This window comes from Podarcis melisellensis (genome assembly GCF_964234715.1).
Source record: "Podarcis melisellensis genome assembly, chromosome: 2".
NCBI lineage: Eukaryota > Metazoa > Chordata > Lepidosauria > Squamata > Lacertidae > Podarcis > Podarcis melisellensis.
Window position 1 is genome coordinate 70,759,518 of NC_138529.1, and position 23,115 is coordinate 70,782,632.

The 23,115-nt window shown below is 42.8% G+C and overlaps 1 protein-coding gene across 4 annotated transcripts in view; it reads right to left on the reverse strand.

The window, feature by feature from the left end:
- CACNA2D2 (calcium voltage-gated channel auxiliary subunit alpha2delta 2) overlaps positions 1–23,115 on the reverse strand; it is a 530,937-nt gene that overhangs the window by 180,615 nt on the left and 327,207 nt on the right. For all 4 annotated transcript variants that reach the window (XM_081900249.1, XM_081900248.1, XM_081900247.1 and 1 more), the window contains one exon: positions 1,305–1,349. In XM_081900249.1, the coding sequence (XP_081756375.1) occupies positions 1,305–1,349 (45 nt within the window). The remainder of the gene's footprint in view (positions 1–1,304; positions 1,350–23,115) is intronic.

Here is a 23,115-nt window from a genome sequence, read left to right on the forward strand (position 1 = left end):
ACAGATATAAGATGGGGGACATGTGGCTTGCCAGTAGTACATGTGAAAATGATCTAGAGGTCTGAGTAGACTATAAGCTTAACATGAGTTAACAGTGTAATGCAGCAGCAAAAAAAAAAAAAAAAAGCTAATGTTATTCTAGGCTGCATCAACAGAAGTATAGTGTCCAGGTCAAGGGAAGTAATAGTACTGCTTTATTCTGCCTTGGTCAGACCACACCTGGAATACTGTGTCCAGTTCTGGGCACCACAATTTAAGAATGATGTTGACAAGCTGGAATGTGTTCAGAGGAAGGAAAACAAGATGATTAAGAGTCTGGAAACCAAGCCTTATGCTAAATGGTTGAAGGATCTGGGTATGCTTAGCCTGGATAAGAGGAGACTGAGAGGAGATAGCCATCTTCACATATCTAAAGGGCTGTCACATTGTTTCCTCCTGCTCTGGAGGGTATGACTCAAAACAATGGCTTCAAGTCACAAGAAAGGAGATTCCAACTAAACGTCAGGAATAACGTTCTGACAGTAAGAGCTGTTCAGCAGTGGAACAGAGTCCCTTGAAAGGTGGTGGACTCTCCTTCCTTGGAGGCTTTTAAGCAGAGGTTAGATGACCACCTGTCATCAATGCTTTAGCTGAGATTCCTGCATTGCAGGGAGTTGGACCAGATGACCTTTGGGGTCAAACTATACAGTTTTATGATTCTATGAAAAGAGGTGGAAAGATCTGAAATCTTCATTTTGCTTCAATACCCAGAGCAGAATTACATTGCCCATCTCTGCAGATGTCTCTGCAGATTTTACTGTGGTATTCCATGCCTATATTTGACTGAAACATGTTCCCTTACATGTGTTATTGTATTTTTCACAAGGCTTCATGGGAATGTGTCTAAGATGAACACAATTTAAAGAGAAAAAAGGAGTTTAAAATAGTCAAATAATGCTGCCAAATCTTTTATGAAATGAAGCAAACAAAAAAATGTATGCCTGCTGTGATTCCCTCCCCCAATTCAGTTCCCAAGATCAATAAAAACAACTTTATCCCACTTTCTATTCTCTAAGTGCCTCCTTACTGGAAAATATTTGTCATAAGTAAAAGGAGTTCAGAATTCTCCTGAATTTAACCATTATTGCTTCTTTCTATTACCACCCAATGAGGAAATATTAGAACTTGCAATTCTATAACAAAACAAAACCCCATTTTGTTCACTGCCTTAAGTGTAGATCCTGTGCTTTGGAGCCAGTCAAATTAACATGTGAAACTCATTCAGTGCATAAAATATAAGTGAAGGACAACTGGAAGACACTTACATATTCTGTGTCAGCCTTGGAGTCATAGTATTCAATATCCTCCTCCTACAGAATAAAAGGGAAAAGGTGTGATTAGTACAGTACACAGTCCCAGGCCACAGGAAAGAGGTTTTTCAATGTCATCAGTAGGCTTGCCAGCATTTCATTTTAACAAGACTGTGACTTGTCTGGGGGCTGGGGTTTCTGGTGAGTTCTAGCATGTTAAAGGCAAAGTTCATTGCAAAATGTTTTGGGGCACTTATGATGTTGGTATGGGGAGGCACACTGGGCTAACTCTGTGCTTGGATTCCACTGAAGGGTTAAAGAACCATGATGGGAGAGCAGCCCCCACAGGGGCCACTGCAAGTTGGCCACATTCTCTGTCTTTGGGTGTCCTGTTTACCTTGGCTCAAAAGAGCTTGCAGAGAATATCTGAAGGTATCTGAAGAAGTGTGCATGCACACAAAAGCTTATACCAAGAACAAACTTAGTTGGTCACTAAGGTGCTATTGGACAATTTTTATTTATTTTTATATATTTCAACTGCGTCAAAACAACATGGCTACCTACCTGAATCTTGCCGAGAATGTTTGGATATTATTATCAACCCAAACACTCAGACAAATGCTAAGGCTGGCATACAGAAAGGATTCCTGGGAACTAAGGGATGGCATGACCTGATTTCTTCCCCATGGCAGAAGTAACTCCTTATTTTAAAAATTGTTGTTGTTTAGTCATCTACAGATATTTTAAAAATAATTACTTTAAAAATAATTTTTTTTCTGAGTTTGAACCACATTGATGTCAATGATATCAATAACTCCTTTTCCTTTTCTCCTTTAGACTAGGGCATTTTTACTGGGGTGAAATGCAGTAGCACTGCAAGGGTTGCCAGCACCTGGGGCCATGCAGAGGGGTGGGTGGGAGTAAGGGCACACACATTCAACTGCCTAGCGGCATCCACATCACGGAGGAGATTGCAGTCACAGAGATAAGTAAGGAAAGAAGAGTTGTTCTGCTGTCTAGAAGAGGTCACTTCCTGGTTTGCACGGGGAAGCCGTTTTCAACAGAGCCCAGTGATGGAAGCACACAGCTGTATTGAGGCAGCACTGGCTGTTGAAAATTTGCACCCCCTATCAATTTTGCACCTGGGGCAGCTGCTCCTGCCCCCCCCCACTATGCCACTGGTGAAATGGATCTATTTCTCTTCCACTCTCACACTTGTTTGCCCATAATTCAATTTTGTTGTCTCCACATTGATCGTCAAAATTATTTTAAAAATACTCTTCATAATTAAGATGTAAGTGTATATTCTCCCTCAAAACAGTATTGAAATGCATGCCTTGATATATTTCAATGACAGAAAACTGTATCACAATATTTGGAGAACCACAAAATCCTACTGATAGTGATGTTCCAATCAACACATTAATCTAATTGGATGACATTTTGATTAGGGATCCATGAAGATAGAATTCCTCAAGCACCCCATATTTTTACATTGGGTAGACCGTAGAGCCTGTTTCCTGTACAGTACCAGAATACAGAAACCACTTACTAGTTGGAAACTTAGTACAGTGTACAATCATTTGATAAGGAAGTTGTCTACATCATCCTGCCAACTGATCAGCAGAATCCACTTCTCAGTTTCCCTAGACCGAGAAACTCAGTTTCCCTAGACTTCTGATCAGTTGAGAAAGCCAGCAACATTTTCCTTATCACTCATAAGCCAGACAGGGTTGGCTCTCTAAGGTTTCAAACAGGAGTCTTTTTCAGCCCTACCTAGAGATTGAATCATGGACATGTTGTCTGCCCTTAACTTCCTTTGCAAAGAAGAAGCAGGCAAACTTCAAGGGGCTGAAACGTAGGAAACCACTGAGCCTCTTGGGCTTGCCGATCAGAAGGTTGGCAGTTCGAATCTGCACAATGGGGTGAGCTCCTGTTGCTCTGTCCCAGCTCCTGCCTACCTAGCAGTTCAAAAGCACGCCAGTGCAAGTAGATAAATAGGTACTGCTGTGGTAGGAAGGTAAACAGCATTTTTGGGTGCTCTGGTTTCCGTCACAGTGTTCTGTTGCACCAGAAGTGGTTTAGTCATGCTGGCCACATGACCTGGAAAGCTGTCTGTGGACAAATGCCGGCTCCCTCGGCCTGAAAACGAGATGAGTGCTGCAACCCCATAGTAGCCTTTAACTGGACTTAATTGTCCAGGGGTCCTTTTCCTTTACCTTTTACGTCCACCCTTGATAAATAGGCACCTGCATTCACCCAATGTTTCATCATGAAACAAACTATGGCATACCTCACTAGAAGGTCACACTAGCTCAGTTACAAGTAATCTAAGAATGGGTACAGGAATCCAAGTGTTAACATTTCCAAATCTGTGCTATTCTATGGAAGGTCACATTGGAGGTTTATAATACTCTCTCTCCCGACTCTGAAGTCTCTGAATCTATGGGAACAAGAAATACATTATCATTTGCTGGAGATCTGAGATGCTAATAACCTCTTCTACTCAAAACCACAAAACAGGCAATGAAAAATTAGAGAGTGATTTCATCATTCCAATGAAGAACTGCATGTCATTAATTTGCAGTATTTAGAAACTATTTACATAGAAAGGTCTCTTCCAATCCCTCTTCCTCCTGTGCTAGGACATGCAGCAGCTGATAAAATTCATAAAGGGACAGGCAATTCAGAGAGCAGTAATACTGTCAAAATAGAAGTTCACATTCCATCAAAAGGGATAATTAAAGGGCAGTTGGACTCTCCACTCTGCATGCAAAAAATGGGAGTGGGGATGCAGAAGTCATGGCAGTACATTCTCCCCCTGAAGCAAGCTCAACACCACCAGTTCTGCCATTCACCAGAAGAACGCCTTTCTAGGGACCTGAAATTCTGGAATGCTATTCTCAAACAGTATTCTCAAATTACTATCACTACTGCGGGTATCCTGCATATGGAATTTGCTATGGAGTCAGGCCAGACCAGGAAGGGTTTCTTGAATTCTTGGAGGACCCCCAAGGTATGCAGAAAAAATGTCTTTTTAAAGAAACAAACCACATGCCTCAAACTGCCTGACTCTGTGCTGACTAAGAGGCACACTTGCTGTATCTGCTGTTGTCACGCTGCTCTGAATATAGGTTAGGCTGAGGGGAAGCAAGCAGTGTGCCACTTGCTTCTCTTCTGCCTGTGAACTAAAAGAGGAGCAGAAGTGGGTTACCCAGATTCCTCCCACCACCCAAAAATAATATTTTAAGCTGCAAAGGGAATTGCCTTTTCTTAGTTTGAAGGGTGAGGGCAGAAGTCCCCTTGAGCCTAGGTGAGGGAGATGATCTCCTCATAGCTGAAAAGACCATGGGGTGAGATTGGCTCTGGAGGTTGTATTGTTTAGAACAAGAGCCACAATAAATGGAATGTCCATTGAAGTGGGCATCCAAGCACAGAAATCGCTTATCCACACTGCATTGATTTAAGCGGAACTGCAAACTTGGATGTGCATTCACTGAAGGCAATGCAGTGCAGATAGTAAATGCACTCTGATATGTATTCAGTACACACCTGAGTGACACCACTAACATTGGTAATGCTTTGCTTTTGATGGAAACCCTGCTCAGGTGTACATGCAAGTGGATATTCCATAAAAAAGCAGCACACTATTAAGACCATTCATGTTTGAATGTGCATTTAGATGTGCACCTCTGCAAAGACTATGAACATTTTCGTGGAACGACAGTTATTATCCTTGCTGTGGGAAATCATCTTTTCTCAGAAGTGCAGCACAGATGCTTCCTCTACTTGAAGGTGCTTCTCAATTTAGTTTCTGCCCTTTACCCATGCACTTATATCCACGATATCAGTAACAAGAGTTCTACAAATCAGTTGATAGTGAGGGACACAACAATGCAGATGTGAAGACAGCTGGAAGCAGGCAGAAGGAGCTGGGTACATCTTTTTGTTTACTTGGATGCTGTTCTGTTCCAAGAGGATGTATCTGTTAACAGATGGAGTGCTGCAAGGAATGGCCCCATGTGTCCGTATTATTATCAGTCATAGCAGCAGAAGGATCTAAATAACTGTGCATCGATAATGAATGTGTAAAAGACCCCTTTCTGGATGCAACCCACCAAGTCCTAATGCTCAGCAGCTCCCATTAATTTAATGAGGTTTGCTCCGGGAGCCCTAAACAAATCCCATTGAATGAATCAAAACTCAACAGTCGTAGTGTCTGGTGGGCTGAGCTCTGTGTCACTATTAAGGGGGCTATGAGAGAACAGCCCCAAGACGACTGGTTCAGTTCATGAATCAGAGATGTCACGGTTCACAACTCAATCTCTAAACTAAGCTGCTAAGCCACACACTTTCTCACAGCTGACTGAAGTGTTAAACTCTCAAAGGGGTGTTGCTTTAAATGATATGCTAACTAAAAGAATGACACCAGAGGAGGGTGAAACAAATCTACAAACAGCCTAAGATATCTTTAAAATAGCGCGGCCAGTTTGGCAAAGTGAAGCTGTTCAAAGGCAAATTAAAAAATAAGTGAATTGCTGTTACAAAGAGGGCTAGCTAACCTGTTTATTTGTTAGTTTATTAAACAAGTATGCATATTACTTAATAAAAAAAATCTAAGTGGGGAAAACATATGTTTTACATAAAGCAGAATAAAATTCAAACATATGCAAAAATTGTTCAGTCAACTGAAATACACATGGCTGGTCACACCTCAGGGAAATAAAAAGGTTGGTGGAAGCAAGCAAATATGCTTGATGCCTATAGGTGTTTATTGGCCTGCCAGCTGGCCCTGGTACACTCACATGCCATCAGCGGTTGTGACCAAAGCTGCTGCACGCACACACACAAATACCACACTCCCCCTGCCTACACCACACACAGATAGGTGCAGATACCACACATAAAGCACTCTCTCACACAAGCACAATGCAGTTACTCTGCCAGCTTCTCTTCAAGGCAGTGGGTGACTTTCCTGATAGCACTCCTGCCTCCTCTCTTTCTTCTCATGCCTCTCCCTCTTGCCGCAGTTCCTCCCTTCCAACCTCCTCCTGCATGCGCTGCCCTACCCCATCTCCACTTCTCCCCTTGGCATTCAACTGAAAACCCTTTGATGACTGTCTTGTTTTTCTTTTCTACAGCCTCCTCCTGTTGCACTGACTGCAGCTGCAGCTTGTCAGTCCCATTGGGTGGGCTAGCATGAAAACAGCATATCCCGCTCCCATCGTTGCTGGATGCTGTCTCTTGCTGCTCTCCTAATGCAGTGTTTTGCCACATGGCCGGAGTGGTTTGGCTGAGTGATTCCCCAGAGTCTGCTCACAGCAATAAAGACATTTCTTTTTAGAGAAGCTTTTCATCACTAAATATGGTGGGATTTGACTCTGGTTTTTGCCTTTCTGCTTAGATCATCAAGGTTTGTTAGTTGTTTGTTATAATATTTTAACTGCTGTTTTATTTTTTAAAATGACACTATAAAGTTTACTAATTTTCTGCTTTGACTGTTCATCTGCACTAAAAATGGATGGTTAAAGGAAATGTAAATCAGGTGGACCATGATCTCCACTTCCTTGAGGAAGGATTTCTAGCCAGAGATAGGTTGTACCTCACAGCGCTTGGCATTGTGCACATTCGCCAAGCTTCATGAACTATGCACATTTTTGTTCTTTGCCAGTTGCTTTGGGTTGTCCTGGGCAAGATAAAGCAACTAACAAATGTAATAAACAAAAACAATAATAAATAATTCCTGGTTGATACACATAATCCTCAACAGGACTTGGGGAATGCATATATCTCGACTGGATTTTGTACATTGTCTGGGCAATATGCACATTCTCCGGTGAGTATACATAGCCTCCAATAAACCTGCCCCCCTCCCCATTTCCTTTTCAGAAGTGTGCTATCTACGCTCCTTGGGTTGCATCTGGCCCCCTACCTAATCTTATATGGCCACCAACATCCTCTCCCAATGATGAGCCAAGCATCAGGAAGAAGGAAGGGGGCTCCAGTTCAGGATCATTTCTCCCCCACCCCGCCCGCAGCTCAACCTCCTTTCAGTTGCTCATCAGTCAGTTAAATAGCACAAAGAGAATTGCTGAGAGGGGGAAATTTTAAATCTCCACTCCACTCCCCTGATTCTGATGGAAATGCTATGAAGCTCAGGAAGAAGCTTAATAGAAGCATTTGGTCAATCTTCATGGGAATTGCAGCAGAAGGGAGATCTAACCAGCTGATGAAGGGTTGCACAGCAGGTAAAAATGGGCTGGGCAAGAAAGAATGTGAAGTACCTCAACCAGTGGGTACAAAATTCAGATGAGAAATGCCCAAGGTTTGATGGGGATTGTGTATACTACCTACTGAATGCACAAAATTCAGTTGATATAAACATGTATCTCAAAATCTGCTGGTTACATGTATTGACTGGGAAATGTGCACCATTTCCTCTTCATGGGAAAATTATGTGTAGATTCTGCATGAGACCTGGTGAATGTGCACAATGGCTGGTTGTTATGCACATTAACCACTTAATTTACATTCCCTTTAAGCCCCCCCCCCCATTCTAGCATGGCATGAAGCATGATTCCTTTATAACTTTACAAAAATATTAGCTGATTTACATTATTGACCACAAGTTTAACTTTTATTGTACACTTAAGACTTAAACTGCAAACTCTCCAACACAGAACTTTGTATTTTGTCAGTATTACCAGTTCTGTCATGCTGAGGAACCTACACAATGAGCTGAGAGAGACTAACTCCTCTTTGGAGTTATCATGGAGACAAAACCTGCTCAGCTAAAGCGATTTCCTCTTCCTTTTCCAGACTGCTAAAACTCAAGCTGACAAAATGCTTCAGCTTAGGGAGATCTGTGCCAATTACTTAGGCAGAGAGCAAGAAAATCATCAATGGGAAGATGTTTGCTAGCTGGATATAAAGGACTAGGCATAAGCTTATATTTAACATTTGGCATGAAATTCACCCTCCTCAGCAGAGATTACCATGTTTTCAGATGTATGTGCCTCTCATGACAACTTATAAATGCATTCACCAGTTTAGCCTGGCCTAGTTATAGTTTGGAAAGGATATTACTGGTATTTAGATCAAACTGACCCCTTCAACCAATGTGGATAAGGGATACAAAGAACGGAAAAAAGAGGAGGGAAGCACATAAACCCTAAGGAAAGCAGAATACAGAAGCTGATGCTCAAAAGTGGTCAGCTAATATGGGGCCTCCTTGTGGGGCCTCCTTGCGGGTTTTGTGCAAGCTGCTTCACTTCTGAGAACAAATTTCTCTTTTTTGCATTATTTCTCTTATGGGAGACAACAGACTTGTTCATCAATGCAGGATGGACTTTATGTGGGTGATGTTAGATTCTTTTTGGAGAGAGGGGAGAGGTGAAAATCAGTGACTTGGGAAACATGGAGACTAGAGGGGGGAAGTGGGCCTGTACCAAAATCCAAGAGTAGCAAAGAAAGAGACTTGATGGGGGACTGCAGAATGATGTCTTCATGAAAGGGCAGGGAGCTCCATTCAGTAGAATGAGGAGGAACCCCAAACACTGCAATGCTGGTTCAATACATTTTGAAGCACTGCATCTAAACACTCTTCTGCCTATAAAACCAGAGAGCCAAATTCAACTAAATCCTTGTGCGAGCAGAACAACATTGGCTTGTGCAATTAGACTTTCCCTCTCTCCTTCCCCCTGCACTGTCCCTAAATTTGTTCTGGAGGATTGGGGGAAACCCCGGAACAAATTCAGGGGCACATAAGTGGAGGAGAGGGAGGGAAGTCCTTTTGTGCAAGTAGAAGCCACTCTACTCACACAAGGATTTACATAGCGCTACACTGAATACAACATGGAGTCTAAAATTACCCAACTTACAAGGCTGTCAGTGAGGATGATATGAATCAAGTGATAACGCTGGCTAAACATAGATGCTTAAAATAAGTTTAGAAGCATATCTAGTTTCATTTTATTATGAGTTCTGATAATTACAAGTGTGTGTTGAGGAGAAATTCAAGATCTCTAAATGAGGTGAGGCAGAGGGGCCAGGCTTGCCTGATTTTGCACCATGCTCTCAATCCCTAATCTCTAAATGAGGGTTTGGTGTAAATGCATAGAAAAAAATTAAGCTGCAAGAGTCAATCTATCCCTACCAATGGAATCATGGGTGGGCAGATCAGCCTTGGTTTCAAATCCTCAGGGAAGGGCTGGATTAAAGCGAAAATTCAGTTCAGGAACCCAATTCTTCATAGCAGCTCCAGTAATGAGAATCCCCTCCTTCATATCCCCATTTATACTCCTCATGGCTGTTTCCCATAAACTATTTTACCTCCAGGTTCAGACTCTCTGGATTTCCCTCCCTCTTGTTCCTCACCAAGAGTACCCTCTATCCCAGCCTTTGGCTCTGCTGTGGAAAAGGTCCTGTGTTACCTTCTGGGTAGTGCCTACCCTTTATTAGTTTATGGTGGTTTACAATATAAAATATTTACAAAACCACTGTTGGGTGGGTGTGAGGAGGAGGGAATGCATTGGATAGTAGATGCTGCCATGCTGCACAGACCTGACCTCTCACACATTAGTGGACCATTGGGCAATGTTCAGTGGACCATTAAGGTTTACTGTTGAATGGGATTCTTCCAAGACCGTTCACCTAGGTGTGCTGTGCTCTGTCCCTTAATGTTCTTAAGCAAGTGTATATACTAAGCACCACTTAACACAGTTAATATGTCTTTACTGTTAAGGGATCCTGAGTATGAACACTTACTTTGTTGATTTTGAGGACTCATTGATGGACTTGGGGGTATTCCAGAAGGGACGGGGGAGAGTAAACAATGTAAAACTTAAGCCAGCCAACCACTAATTTAATGTGCAGAAATATGCCTGGGGGGCAGTTCAGATGGAATTTTTCTATGCTGTAGTGATCAATGGGTGAGTTCAATCTCACTCAACAAGTGCACGATAATAAGAGCTAACAGAAGATAATTTTAAAGGAATGTATATGAAACTGGGAGAGACAGCACTCTCAAATTGAGGGAAGGTTACTTGTGCTGCAGTTAGAGTGAAGAAAAGGTGTCATCGTCAACATGTTTTATTTTCTTGGTTGGACATTTAAATATTAAGAAGGTTCTCCCATTCAAATCACACAATTTCAAAATGGCCTTGATTTTGTGACCCAGTTCTCGGCATTATGTTTTCCCTCACAGCACATTAAAAACCTGCAGTTTTTCAATTTGTTTCCATCTGTGAACCTTTCCATCTGTGGTTCATGGAGAAGGCATGCCAAAGACCCTTTTCACATGGTGCAAACACTTCCTCTCTCCTAATCCTCAGCTTGACTTTAATATTTCTTGGTTGTATAGTACATGATAATCTTTTATTGACTGCCTCTGTGCCTTTGTGATGTGCTAATCCTTCAACAACTGAAAGTTGTGCAATGTGGTCAAGCTGTGAGATCAGATCTAAAGGAACCTGGGTGGAAGGTAACTGCATTGTGCAGAAATGTCTGGAGACTTTGCAACTGACTGGGTTCTCATTGCTAAACTCCCCAGCATCTGTATCAGTATAGAATATATATGTTCATACATGCACATTCTGAAACCAAACCTCAGAAATAGTTAAATAATTTGCAGCAGGAGAAACTAAGACCTTTAGTTACTGGTATATTGGCTTTTCCTAGAATATTTGACACATAAGATTCTAGGAAACCTTTAGAATTCTGACTGCATCACTTCCTGTAGGCAATTTTTAAAAGAGAGCCAGTGTGGTGTAGTGGTTAAGAGCAGTAGTCTCGTAATCTGGGGAACCGGGTTCGTGTCTCCCCTCCTCCACATGCAGCTGCTGGGTGACCTTGGGCCAGTCACATGTCTGTGAAGTCTCTCAGCCCCACTCACCTCACAGAGTGTTTGTTGTGGGGGAGGAAGGGAAAGGAGAATGTTAGCCGCTTTGAGACTGCTGAAGGGGAGTGAAAGGCAGGATATGAAATCCAAACTCTTCTTCTTCTTCTAAAGCATTGCCTAGTTTAGGTCAGCTTAATATTTCACCTAGGATGTGTCTTTAAGCCAGAGGAAGGCAATATGGTGCTCTATAGATGTCTCCAGACAACAACACTCATCACCCCTGACCATTGGTTGTGTTGGCTGGGGCTGATGGGATTTGTAGTCTAAAACCTCTGGAAATCACCAGCCTTGGGCCAGTCGGGATGTAACAGCTGATAGTGGCAAAAGCTTATGGAAATGAGAGCAAAATTACAAGTTGCTACCTACAGCATTTGCACTTGAGTTGGCAATTAACACAACATATTAGATTGTCTGGGAAGTAACACGAGATGAGAATATTTGCTGCAAAATGCAAATACAGGAAGATTTTAAAGTTGTTGTCTTCCTGGTTTGTGAGGATTTAACTAACTGGCAGATAACATCCTTCCGCTAGTCTTTCCTGACTCCCTTTTGAAATTGACAGTGTTCTATTAAATTGTGGTAGATTGTGTTCTATGCTTTGGTGCTATCACACCATTCAAATTATACAATGCAAAGCAAGACCTCAATCTATCCCATGCTTGTAGCTTTTGGCACACACAGTATGTAGAACTTATTAAGCTCCTTGATAATAGATCTAGACTGCACTGTGCACAGTGTTCTCCAAATCACCTTTTTGTCAATCCCAGTTAAGCACAAGCAATGGTAAAATAAAGAGAAGCTGGTTCCCAAAATCTGGTGTGGGATTTATAGCATCAAATTTTTATATATATAAAAAAATCATGGATGGAAATATAGGTGAGGCTTTCTTCATGGGGGTGGGGGAGTGGGCTATGAGGACCATGACACCCAAACATCACTAAGGTTCTGACATGGAAAGAAAACCAGCAGTGCTGCAATCAATCTCCTGTTTGATGACATAGTAGGATGGAGACTTCCATTCCTGATTAAAACCTCTAAGCAAAATTTTGACGGCCTGGGCTTGATGAAGCTTTGCTGTCATGACACAATGCCACCTTAATAGGGAAGTCACACTTTCTGCCATATCAAATCACCCCTTTTCACCTCCCATAACTCTGTGTCACGTGGGCTTTTTTTTGCCCCTGGGGCCACAGTTCTGGTAACTGAAGCCCAGCTAATAAATGGAAATGAAAGAATATCTTTTGTACCTATTTAAACTGCAGCAGGTGGAATCTTCAGGAGCCTCTGTGCTACTTTTAGCTTCCCTGCAGCACATTACCAACTCGCCTGCGTGGGGGGCTCACCTGTCATCATGATGGAGCAGAATGACAAACTGCAACTTTGCTGCTAAGTGGGGGCATCTGCTTCTAATTACACAAGTGAATGCTGGAGCTCCACACTGAGAGGCAAAGGAACCCAGTGAGGCACAGGGGAGTCATTGCAAGCATCAGTGAGTAATAAAAAAAAGAGGAGCGCCTCTTCAGTAATAAATTATCCACCCCCCTCCCCCAACACTGCTCACATAACGCTGCATACAGAAAGGCAGAGAGCCATGCACATAGCACTGTGGGAGGAATTCAGTGTAGCGTTGGGAGATTGCCCCACTGGCATAAGCATCTTTGCTTCCCTAATGGGATGATCGCCCCTCTCCTCCCCCTGCATACTGTTCTGGGAAGTTCTCCTGACCCCCACCACCCAATTTGTGAAGGCTCAGGGGGTACATGATAGGATGAGAGGACTAATGCAGGCCTTTGCTAGCAAGACTGGTTAGTTGAATCTGGTTTTTTACTCCTTAACACAGCATCTTCTCTGTGTCCCACCGTAATGTGGAGCCACAGTTGGATGGGAGCACAAGACAGGGCCATCCCATCACTTACCCAGACCTTGCCCTGTGAAGTGTAGTTGGCCACATTTATCACCTTTTTTTGCCACCAAGGTTTTGCCTTTTTATTTCTTCACCTTTTGTTTTACGAGGTTGATACTAAACAGCTCAAAACATTTACAAAAATCATAAAAACATTATTTTTATGTGTTGTGGACCACACTGAGTGGCACAGTTTATACTAAAAAGCCAGGATATAAATGTTGGGTGGGAATCCTGCTTCTCACAAAACCATATTACTATATCAGAACTGCCCCTGGTATCCTGGCATGAATTAATATATCAGCCTAGTTCGCATGACATGCTAAGCCACACATTGGCTTTGCAAGTCTGCACAAACATGTAAGCTCCCTAAGAGCCACATTTCTCCTCCCTAGTCCTTTTTTGCTCTTGTGCTACAAAACTGAGTCAACGTTGGGTTACTGTGACATCCAAACTGGGACTCGCGGTTAAGCTCTCTCCTCACTTTGAGCTGTAACCCAGAGCATACTCCTATCAGCCCAATGCTTTTTATATCAGCCCTGGAGGTTTTGTTAAATATGATTAGAAGGGACCAGTTGGTTAAAGGTATTCAGGTCGGAGTAAAAAATTATAAGTTAAGGGCATTTGCAGATGACCTAGTGTTAACTTTGCAACAGCCAGACACTAGTACCAAAAGAGTATTAGAACTAATTGAGATATTTGGTCAAGTAGCAGGATTTAAATTGAACAAACAGAAAACGAAAGTGTTGGAAAAAAATTTAACAATGGAAGAAAGAGAGAGATTTCAGAGTGAAACAGGTTTGGAAATAACGAAAAAAGTGAAATACCTGGGGGTGAACTTAACATCTAAGAATGTGAACTTATTTAAAGACAATTATGAAAAATGTTGGACAGAAGTAAAGAAAGATCTAGAAATATGGTCCAGGTTGAGACTTTCCTTGTTAGGCCGAATTGCTGTTATTAAGATGAATGTATTGCCTAGAAGTGGGGACGCAGGTGGCGCTGTGGGTTAAAGCCTCAGCGCCTAGGACTTGCCGATTGAAAGGTCGGCGGTTCGAATCCCTGCAGCGGGGTGCGCTCCCGCTGCTCGGTCCCAGCGCCTGCCAACCTAGCAGTTCGAAAGCACCTCCGGGTGCAAGTAGATAAATAGGGACCGCTTACCAGTGGGAAGGTAAACGGCGTTTCCGTGTGCGGCTCTGGCTCGCCAGAGCAGCGATGTCACGCTGGCCACGTGACCCGGAAGTGTCTTCGGACAGCGCTGGCCCCTGGCCTCTTAAGTGAGATGGGCGCACAACCCCAGAGTCTGTCAAGACTGGCCCGTACGGGCAGGGGTACCTTTACCTTTACCTTTATTGCCTAGAATGTTATTTTTATTTCAGACGTTACAGATTTTGGACAAGATGGACTGTTTCAAGAAGTGGCAGAAAGATATATCTAAATTTGTCTGGCAGGGCAAAAAGCCCAGAATAAAATTTAAGATTTTAACTGATGCAAAAGATAGAGGGGGCTTTGCCCTGCCGGACTTAAGACTCTATTATGAATCAGCAGCTTTTTGCTGGTTGAAACACTGGTTACTTCTTGAAGACACAGACATTTTGGATTTGGAGGGGTATGATAATAACTTTGGTTGGCATGCATATTTATGGTACGACAAGGCAAAGGTGTATAAAAGTTTTAAAAACCATATTGTCAGGAAAGCATTATATAATGTTTGGACTCGATATAAAGATTTGTTGGAAAGTAAAACTCCCAGGTGGTTGTCACCAATGGAAGCTAAGGCGGTGAAAAAACTTAATATGGATTCTAAATGGCCAAAATACTATGAAATCCTAGAACAAGATGGTGAGAAGTTTAAACTTCAGAGTTATGAGAAACTAAAGTTCAAAGTTCGAGATTGGTTACATTACCATCAGATAAATGAGACATTTAAGCAGGACAGGAAAATAGGATTTCAGAAGGAGAGGTCAAAGTTAGAAACAGAATTGTTAGAACCCAATACTAAGAATTTGTCAAGAATGTATAACTTGCTGTTGAAATGGAATACACAGGATGAAACGGTGAAATCAGCTATGATTAAATGGGCACAAGATATCGGTCATGATATTATGTTTGCTGACTGGGAACAGTTATGGACCACTGGTGTTAAGTTTACGGCATGTAATGCCTTAAAAGAAAATATAATGAAAATGATTTACAGGTGGTACATGACCCCAGTCAAGCTTGCAAAAATTTACCATTTGCCCAATAATAAATGCTGGAAATGTAATGAGACTGAAGGTACCTTTTACCACCTTTGGTGGGCCTGCCCAAAGATTAAAGCCTTTTGGGAAATGATCTATAATGAAATTAAGAAAGTCCTTAAGTGGACTTTTCCTAAAAAACCTGAGGCATTTCTTCTGGGCATGGTTGGCCAATTGGTGTCAAAGAAGGATAGGACATTTTTTATGTATGCTACCACAGCAGCAAGAATTATTCTGGCAAAGTATTGGAAGATGCAAGAACTACCTACTCTGGAAGAATGGCAGACAAAGGTGACAGACTTCATGGGATTGGCAGAGATGACCGGCAGAAAGAGACAGTGGAAAGAGGATTGGAAGAAATTTAAAATATATCTTAAAAATTGTTGTAAAATTGAGGAGTGTTAAGATGTCAAGGGGTAAGAAGTAGAGAATTACAGCTGTAACTAATAAGTTTAAGGAAATTTAATGAAAGGGAACTAATAGATAAACTGACTAATGGGTTGCTAAAGAACTGCAAAATAAGGATGCAGGGAAAGGGAGGTGTGGGGAAGTCGGAGGAAAGAAGGTGTATGAAAATAAGATTATGATTTAAATGTTTTGTATGTCTTTGTTTTGTGTTTTGTATGTTTTTATTATGTGTTTGAAAAATGAATAAAAATTATTAAAAAAACAACAAGTATGATGCAAGGTTATCAATGATGGGAGTTGCAGCCCAACAACATCTTGAGGGAACCAGGTTGGGGAAGGATGCTCTAGAGAAGGGGTGGGGAACCTGTAGCTAGGGGACTTGATTAGTTCCACCAGGCCTGTCAATTTTGCTCACAAGGCCATCTTGGCCAAGCCACACCCACTTGCCAGTCACCTGACACCATATGTGATGTCAACTGTGGGCAGGTAAAAAAGGGGCATCTGGAGTGCCACCAATCAGCTGACAGTGCTTCAGAGGCCCAGGTGTGATGCTTTTGAAGTCCTGGTGGTCAGAACTTCATCAGTTATGTGCATCTGGCTTTTGAAGCACCAGTGGTCAGCGGAGTGTTAGAATTTCAAATCCCTTTTGAAAGAGCCCTGCGTGATGCTTTGTAGTCCCATAAATCAGCTGATTTAGTTGGGGGTTCAAAGTGCTCATCACCAGACATAATTGTGATGATGGGTCATTTACAAGTGGTTGGCTTCACCCACTAGTCAAATCTGGCCCATGAGGAGCTGGGAAAATCAAGATCTGGCTCACCACCTGGGTCAGTTCCCCAACCTTGCCCTGGAATGACCTGTCACATGGAGAAGGTTCCTATCGCTGAACCAGCCACAAGGAGTAGTGTAGCAACAGAACGTTTCTCTGAATGGTAATGCCTCACAAGTGGCTTGCCAGGTGCTGGCACCCATCAAAAGAAGTAGCCCTCACATTAGCCCAGCCATTCACACAAGAGAGACCTTAAAGCACTGCTGCTGTCACTTTCCCATTATGCTTGGTAGGTCCAAGCCAGGTGGAGACCTGCTTCCTCAAATGGAGTATTTCCTATTTGAATAAGAATCAGTTGGCTGGGAGTTTTCTCTGCTGCTTCAGTACAATAGACAAGCCAATATAAAAATGGGGGCTGGGAAAAGGAAGCCTTGCAATGGATCTGGGTTGTTCGGCAGCCAATGAGACTCAAATTAGCATGGTGATATTTTTCTTTTTCTTTTTTAACCTAAAGGGAAGAAGGGCGTGTGTGGAAATAAACTGATGTGGCATCTTCCAATTTCTGCTACTTAAAAACCCTAGTCATTAAGGCAAGTGTACTTATTAATTATCTGTGATTTGTTGTGAAATGCTGAGGGGTTTAAAACAACAAGGAAAGTAAAAATAAATTAATTTATATTCTCTCCAATTCCCGAGTCCTTTTCCATGCCTCCCCCAGCCCTGCACAAAGCTCTGCCCCCTTTTTCCAAAGCTGAGTTTCCTCAGGTTCTCGGCCATCTGCACTCCATAATTAAAAGAATCCCCAGGGGACCCGTAACACAAACGAGCTAATTTCATGTTTAATGATCTTTAATCAGAAGTGAGTGTGACTAACAACAGTCATCCAGAAGGTGCTTTGTTGTTCATTTTATCTTCCATCATCCCCTCCAAAAACCCTAAATTCTGCTTTGACATGTGAGGGCCCAGCTCCTACAGAGGCACAGAATAAAGCCAGTAGCAAGGCAGCCACAAAATGAAGTGAAGATTAAAGAGATGAGCAATGCCAGGCAGGCTGAGAATATCCAAGAGCAGGCTGTGTAAAATACCACTCTCTTGCTGCTTCCAATGTGATTTCAGTTGACTGAATGACTCTACAAAGCAGGGTTGCAAACTGAATTTCTGTGAACATGCCCTATTCCATCAAGACCATTGGTCTACTCAGCCTAATTATAATATACTCTGATTGGAAGTTGATCTCCCAAGTCTCAGGTAGAGGCTGCCTCCCAGTTCTGCTACTTGTGGTCCTTTTGACTGGAAATGATTTTTGATCTCTGAATTGTATGCAACCTTCAGTGGCTTTGCCATGTTCTTGCTACCTGAAAGTGCAAAAGTGGAGGGCTGCTAAACACAAGACACAGCTAATTTTGGGGGTGCTTCTGGATCCATCTTTGACCGTGGATGCGTTGGTGGTAGGAAAGCAGTGTGTACTGCAATTTTCCCCCAATAAAACTGCTTTTCCCTGTTATGTTTTCCTGGAAACAACCATTCAAATACACTGAATGGAAGAGGCAAAACCAAAACACTCTTAGGGCCATATGATATTAATTAATTATAGTGTGAGGTTTTTGTTCCAGGGGTGGCCAGCATGGGCCCTCCAATCCAGATTAGGACTCTGGTGTTGGGGATATGCTTTTTAAAAATGAATTTCGCTTCCCACTTTTAATTCCCAAGGTGGACCCAATGCAGATTGGGCCCTCTGAACCTGAAATCTGCATGATTCAAAAGCTGCCGTTGGCTATTTATGCAAGAAAAATCCTACAGTCTAGGACAAATGATGTGATTAATGTCACATGTAGTTTAGGCCCTAAGTAAAACACAGAGACGGAAAATAATACATAATGAAATAAATTTTAAAATAGTAACAAGCCAAGATGCAATAGATACCGGTACAAAATATCGCTCCTTCCTCCCCCACCCCCAATGCTGCAGACGGGGGAAGTAGCCACAGGACAAGAAGATTTTTGTGCTTCTCCAGTGTGAGATGATTAATAACATTTTGGTCCTAATTTGAAACCAGCACTAGTGTTGCACCTCTGGGTTCCTGGTTCTGCAAGCACTGAGAATATCAGCAAACTACCGCAGTGGTAGTGCAGCCTGGGAAAACAAGGCAGACTCTCACCCAAAGCCAGGAAATGCACCATAACTACAAACTAATGTCATCTCTATCCCTAGCCACAGAGTTTCGTGGAAAAAGAGAATGGCCATCAAACCACTTGAAAGCCTGTAGTGAAGTCTGATATGAACATACTCTCTCCAGAACAATCCCAGTGTTTAAAAAGTAGAGGACCTTTCAGCCCCAGGAGATATGACAGAAGACTTACGTAGAGCTCTAATATGGCTGCTCTAATATTAGAAGTACATAATGAAAGAGATTTCCATAATAAGTTCAGGAATAAGATCCTATTTTTAGCAAGGGGGAGAAAAAGTATCCAACTGAGGAAGAAAGGAGAAAAGGTTTAATAGAAAATTGGTCCACTCCATAAGTATCTATCCTGGTTGAAGGGTGTGTGTGTGTGTGTGTGTGTGTGTGTGTGTGTGTACTTGCTTGGCAAGAATTGTGAGCATTGCCCTGTTAATGAAGGTCTCACAGAGGTGACTTGCACAGAGCATCAGCACAGAGGTGAGAAAACAAGAGACTTTTGTCTTTGCTCCAGTGATGTCATGTTCAGCCAGCGTGGTGAGCGCTGTGGCCAAGCCCTGTGCATTGGCGTCTGTGCCAGTGACAGCAGGTGACTGCACGCTTGTGCCTATAGCAGAGTAATGAGGTGGGAGAAGAGCAAGCAGCGGTGCAAAGCCGAGCTCTCCTCTGCTAAATATCACTACCATCCATTTGCAGCTGGTTATCAGAGGACCTGGCAGACAGTGACACTCCCCGCCTGTTATCTCTCCGGCAGCAGTGGGATGCCCTTTGACACATTTCTCTTTCTATCCCCCCCTCCAGCCCGTCTCTAGATACATATAAACATCAGCACAAGGGATGGGAGCGCAGATTAATAGGCAGGACCGAAGGGAAGGAGGAAAGGCAGCTGAGGGAGTTTGTATTCCTTCCTTTCTTCTGCAATCCATTTCAGAGCTATAATACTAACCACCAGGGAACATCCATTACCTCCTACTTTCTGGCTAAGTACTTGGTTTCCATAGAAATCCCTCCCTTTTTTCTTTTAAAAGAGCAACGAATTAAAAGAAAGCAAGGGTAGCTTGGGCTGTGCCTCCTGCCCGCTGCACCCTTCCAAGGGTAATCGCCATCTACTGACATAGCACCGCACAGGGTATCCAGGAATGGCTAAGGTTCCCTTGCTGCACAATCCCAGCTATGCTCAGTTGCCAAGAATCCTTGGAATTTGCTACCTACTGATGCCCCATAAAGATGTCTGGGCGCAGCGCTTTCAAAAATGGATTTTACATTTCATGTGATAATCAGCACTGTAGTCCGCAGACATAGTTAAATGCTTAGAGGGGGTGGGGTGCAGGAGCTGTAGCATCAAAAATTCAGCAGGAGCGAAACAACATCAAACTAAAGAAAAATGCCAAAGCTTAAAATGTTCATTTTTAAAACTTAAAAAATAAAACATTTTGACATGGCAAACTGAAATGCTTCATTTTGATTTTAGTTTCTGAGTCACAACACGTCTCTTTGACTGAGAGTTTGAAAGAAAATGTCGATGTTAAAGAAAAAATGGCCTTTTCTAATTCAGTTTTAAAAGCATGTGGTTTCAAAAAAAATTCAAAATGTATAAATTACTGAAGGCTTAATGAACGTATGAGGTCCTGAGATAAGATTACACATATAATTCAAGTGTTGATGAAACCTTGCAGCTCTGTCATTTCCCATGTGAACCTGGCTCTGCATCTTTTGTGTTTTACTTAGTTTCTAGCTATAGTTTGAAGGTAGTCAAAGTGAATAAAGTTAAATCTTAAAATATCTCCCTGGTGACACATACATCAACCCATGTCTATTTTCCACACATATGGTATATACGAGGCACAAAGTATATCAAGGATCCTCTCACAATGCCCCCTACACGCCAGGAAGGGTGATTTTCCTGTCTTCTTCCAACTTAGAGCCCCAGGGCAGGCCAGGTTAGTACAGATTGCAGGTCACATCTCAAAACCTTGGCCTTTGACACCACCCACCCACCCACCCCATGCTATTCTGTAAATTTCTAAATTTACATAATATTGTATTTTTGAATTTCTGTATTGTGCCCTGAGACCTTACAGTGAAGAGCAGGTAGGAAATCAAAATGATATCAACAGCAGCAACAGGGTCAAGGCAAGGAAAGTGCAGTAGTTGGGTCCAAGTCAGTGCTCCAAATTCTAACCTTGCAGAATTTACAGTGCCAGGACTGACTAGGAACGCACACATGGAGAATGACTGCCAGCAGCAGGCTGAAGCCTTCTGAGGCCTTCTGAAGAATGATCCCAGAGAGGATCCCAGAGAGAAGAAATGCCATGATGCACCAGAGAAAACAGGAGAGGGCCAAGTTGAGAACACAAGGTGAGGGGAGGCTCAGAGAGATTTAACTCCACCTCCTCTTATGACTGAGGGCTGAAAGGAAAGTGAGCCCTGGGGGCAACTGAAGAGAGCACAAGTAACCTGGTACACCTTGCCAAAGATTTGGTGGAAGACGTTTCAAGCAAGTGATCTAAGCCATACTATACAGGAAAAGAGAAATGACTCCAGAATCCCTTATCTTCAGACATTCAAAGTGGGCACATAAAATGTTTGCAAGCCCTGTCCCAAACACCCTGATTTCCATAGGTGACCTTTGTGTGTTGAGCACAAAGGGAGCTTCTAACTGTGTTAAAAGCCTATGTAAGACCAGGAACCTCACATTGTCAATAAAAATAACCACAGCCTCATTACTATTTTCTTGTTACTCCCCCCCTCATCATCATCTTCTTCCACTTGGCTTTCCCTTTTTGTTTCCATTTCAGCTGTTCGTAAGCAAACCCATCCAATTAATGTCCATCTGTTGGTGTGTGTGTGTATTGCTCCCACTGTGACAAGAAAGGTGTGAGGACTGTGGTTAAATATGCAGTAAAGCAACCATCTGATAGTTGGAATCACTCTTGCACACTCTGCCTGAGATGCTTGATATTACGAGCTGCAGCCAGCCCCGCAGGGCCCACTGACTGCAGCCGGCCAACCAGCCAGCCATCCAAGATATCCTGGAAGCAGCAGCTGCTACCATCAGCAGAACTAACGGAAGCAGTTGGACTTTGTGACCCTTGCTGGTTCCAGGGTGTCGGTGGTGAGAAATTGAAAGTGGATACATCCTCTTTACAGAGGGAAATGGGGCCAGCAAGATTTTTAAGAATGAGACCTACTATGTTATAGGGGGTGTAGATATGAGAAGAGATGGATTACTCACTGCAGTCTAAAAAGATTAATTGGCCTCCTGAGTGAAATGAAAGTCTCAGGTAAGTCCTTCTCCCTTATTCACATTTACTGTCATACTAGGCAAGGCCAAAAAAAGTATTAGAGATGGGACTAACTCTTAACGAGAAGATACTAAAGTGTGGTGGCTTTATAAGCATTACACAAAACTGTCTTATGAAACTGTAGAGGGTTCATTGAAAGCTGGCAGTCAAATAAATGGCGCATGAGCTTTTAATTTCTTTGTCATATAAATTATGTTCTCATGAGCATTCGTTGTCATCATAGAAGCTTAGCCTATTATCTGGGGATGAAGACTTGTAAGAGAAAGAAAGGTAATAGCCACCTTTGGACCAATATATGATACTAGTATTTTCACAGACCACATGTTGTATTTTCTATCAACAGGTAGCTGGTTTGGTCTGATACACATTACAGTGGACCAGGGCAATGAAGGACTAAGAAGCTACATCCTTGGAACTGAATTTCTATCATTCCCAGCCAGCATGGCAAATGGTCAGGGATGATGGAATTTGTAATCTAACAAATCTGGAGGGCCCCCATGTCTGCTATTCCTACCGCAGGGTTCTGAATTACACCTGGTTCGTGCAAATTCACTGAATGGTTTCAGAGCCTTTTGAGGAAAAGCCATTAGCCACAGCCTGTACCAATGATACTTGCTGTGGGTGGTATGCAATCAGTGGCGTAGCGTGGGGGGTGCTGGGGGGCCGGCCGCACCGGGCGCAACATCTGGGGGTTAGGGAAATCCATGGGTTAGGGGGCGCAAATCCACAGGTTAGGGGGCGCAAATCCATGGGTTAGGGGGCGCAAATTACTTGCCTTGCCCCAGGTGCTGATAACCCACGCTATGCCACTGTATGCAATGACGAGGCCATCTTCCCTCCCTATTTATTTCCTGTGTCTTTGACACACACACACACACACACACACACACAACTCTCAAGCTACAGTAACTCTGATTCTACATTTCAATTTCTGCCCTGCCCATCACGAGACACCCTAAAGTGCCAATAAGTGATTAATTAAAAATAAATGAGAGATCTCCCTGGAAACTGGAGTATGGCCCATCCCCCCTTTCTGCTCAGGTGAGCCTCCTATTTCAGCCTGAACTGTGTGGAAGAGAGGCTGTGACTGAACCTGGCAGGATCTGGTGCTGGGAAGGAGACTT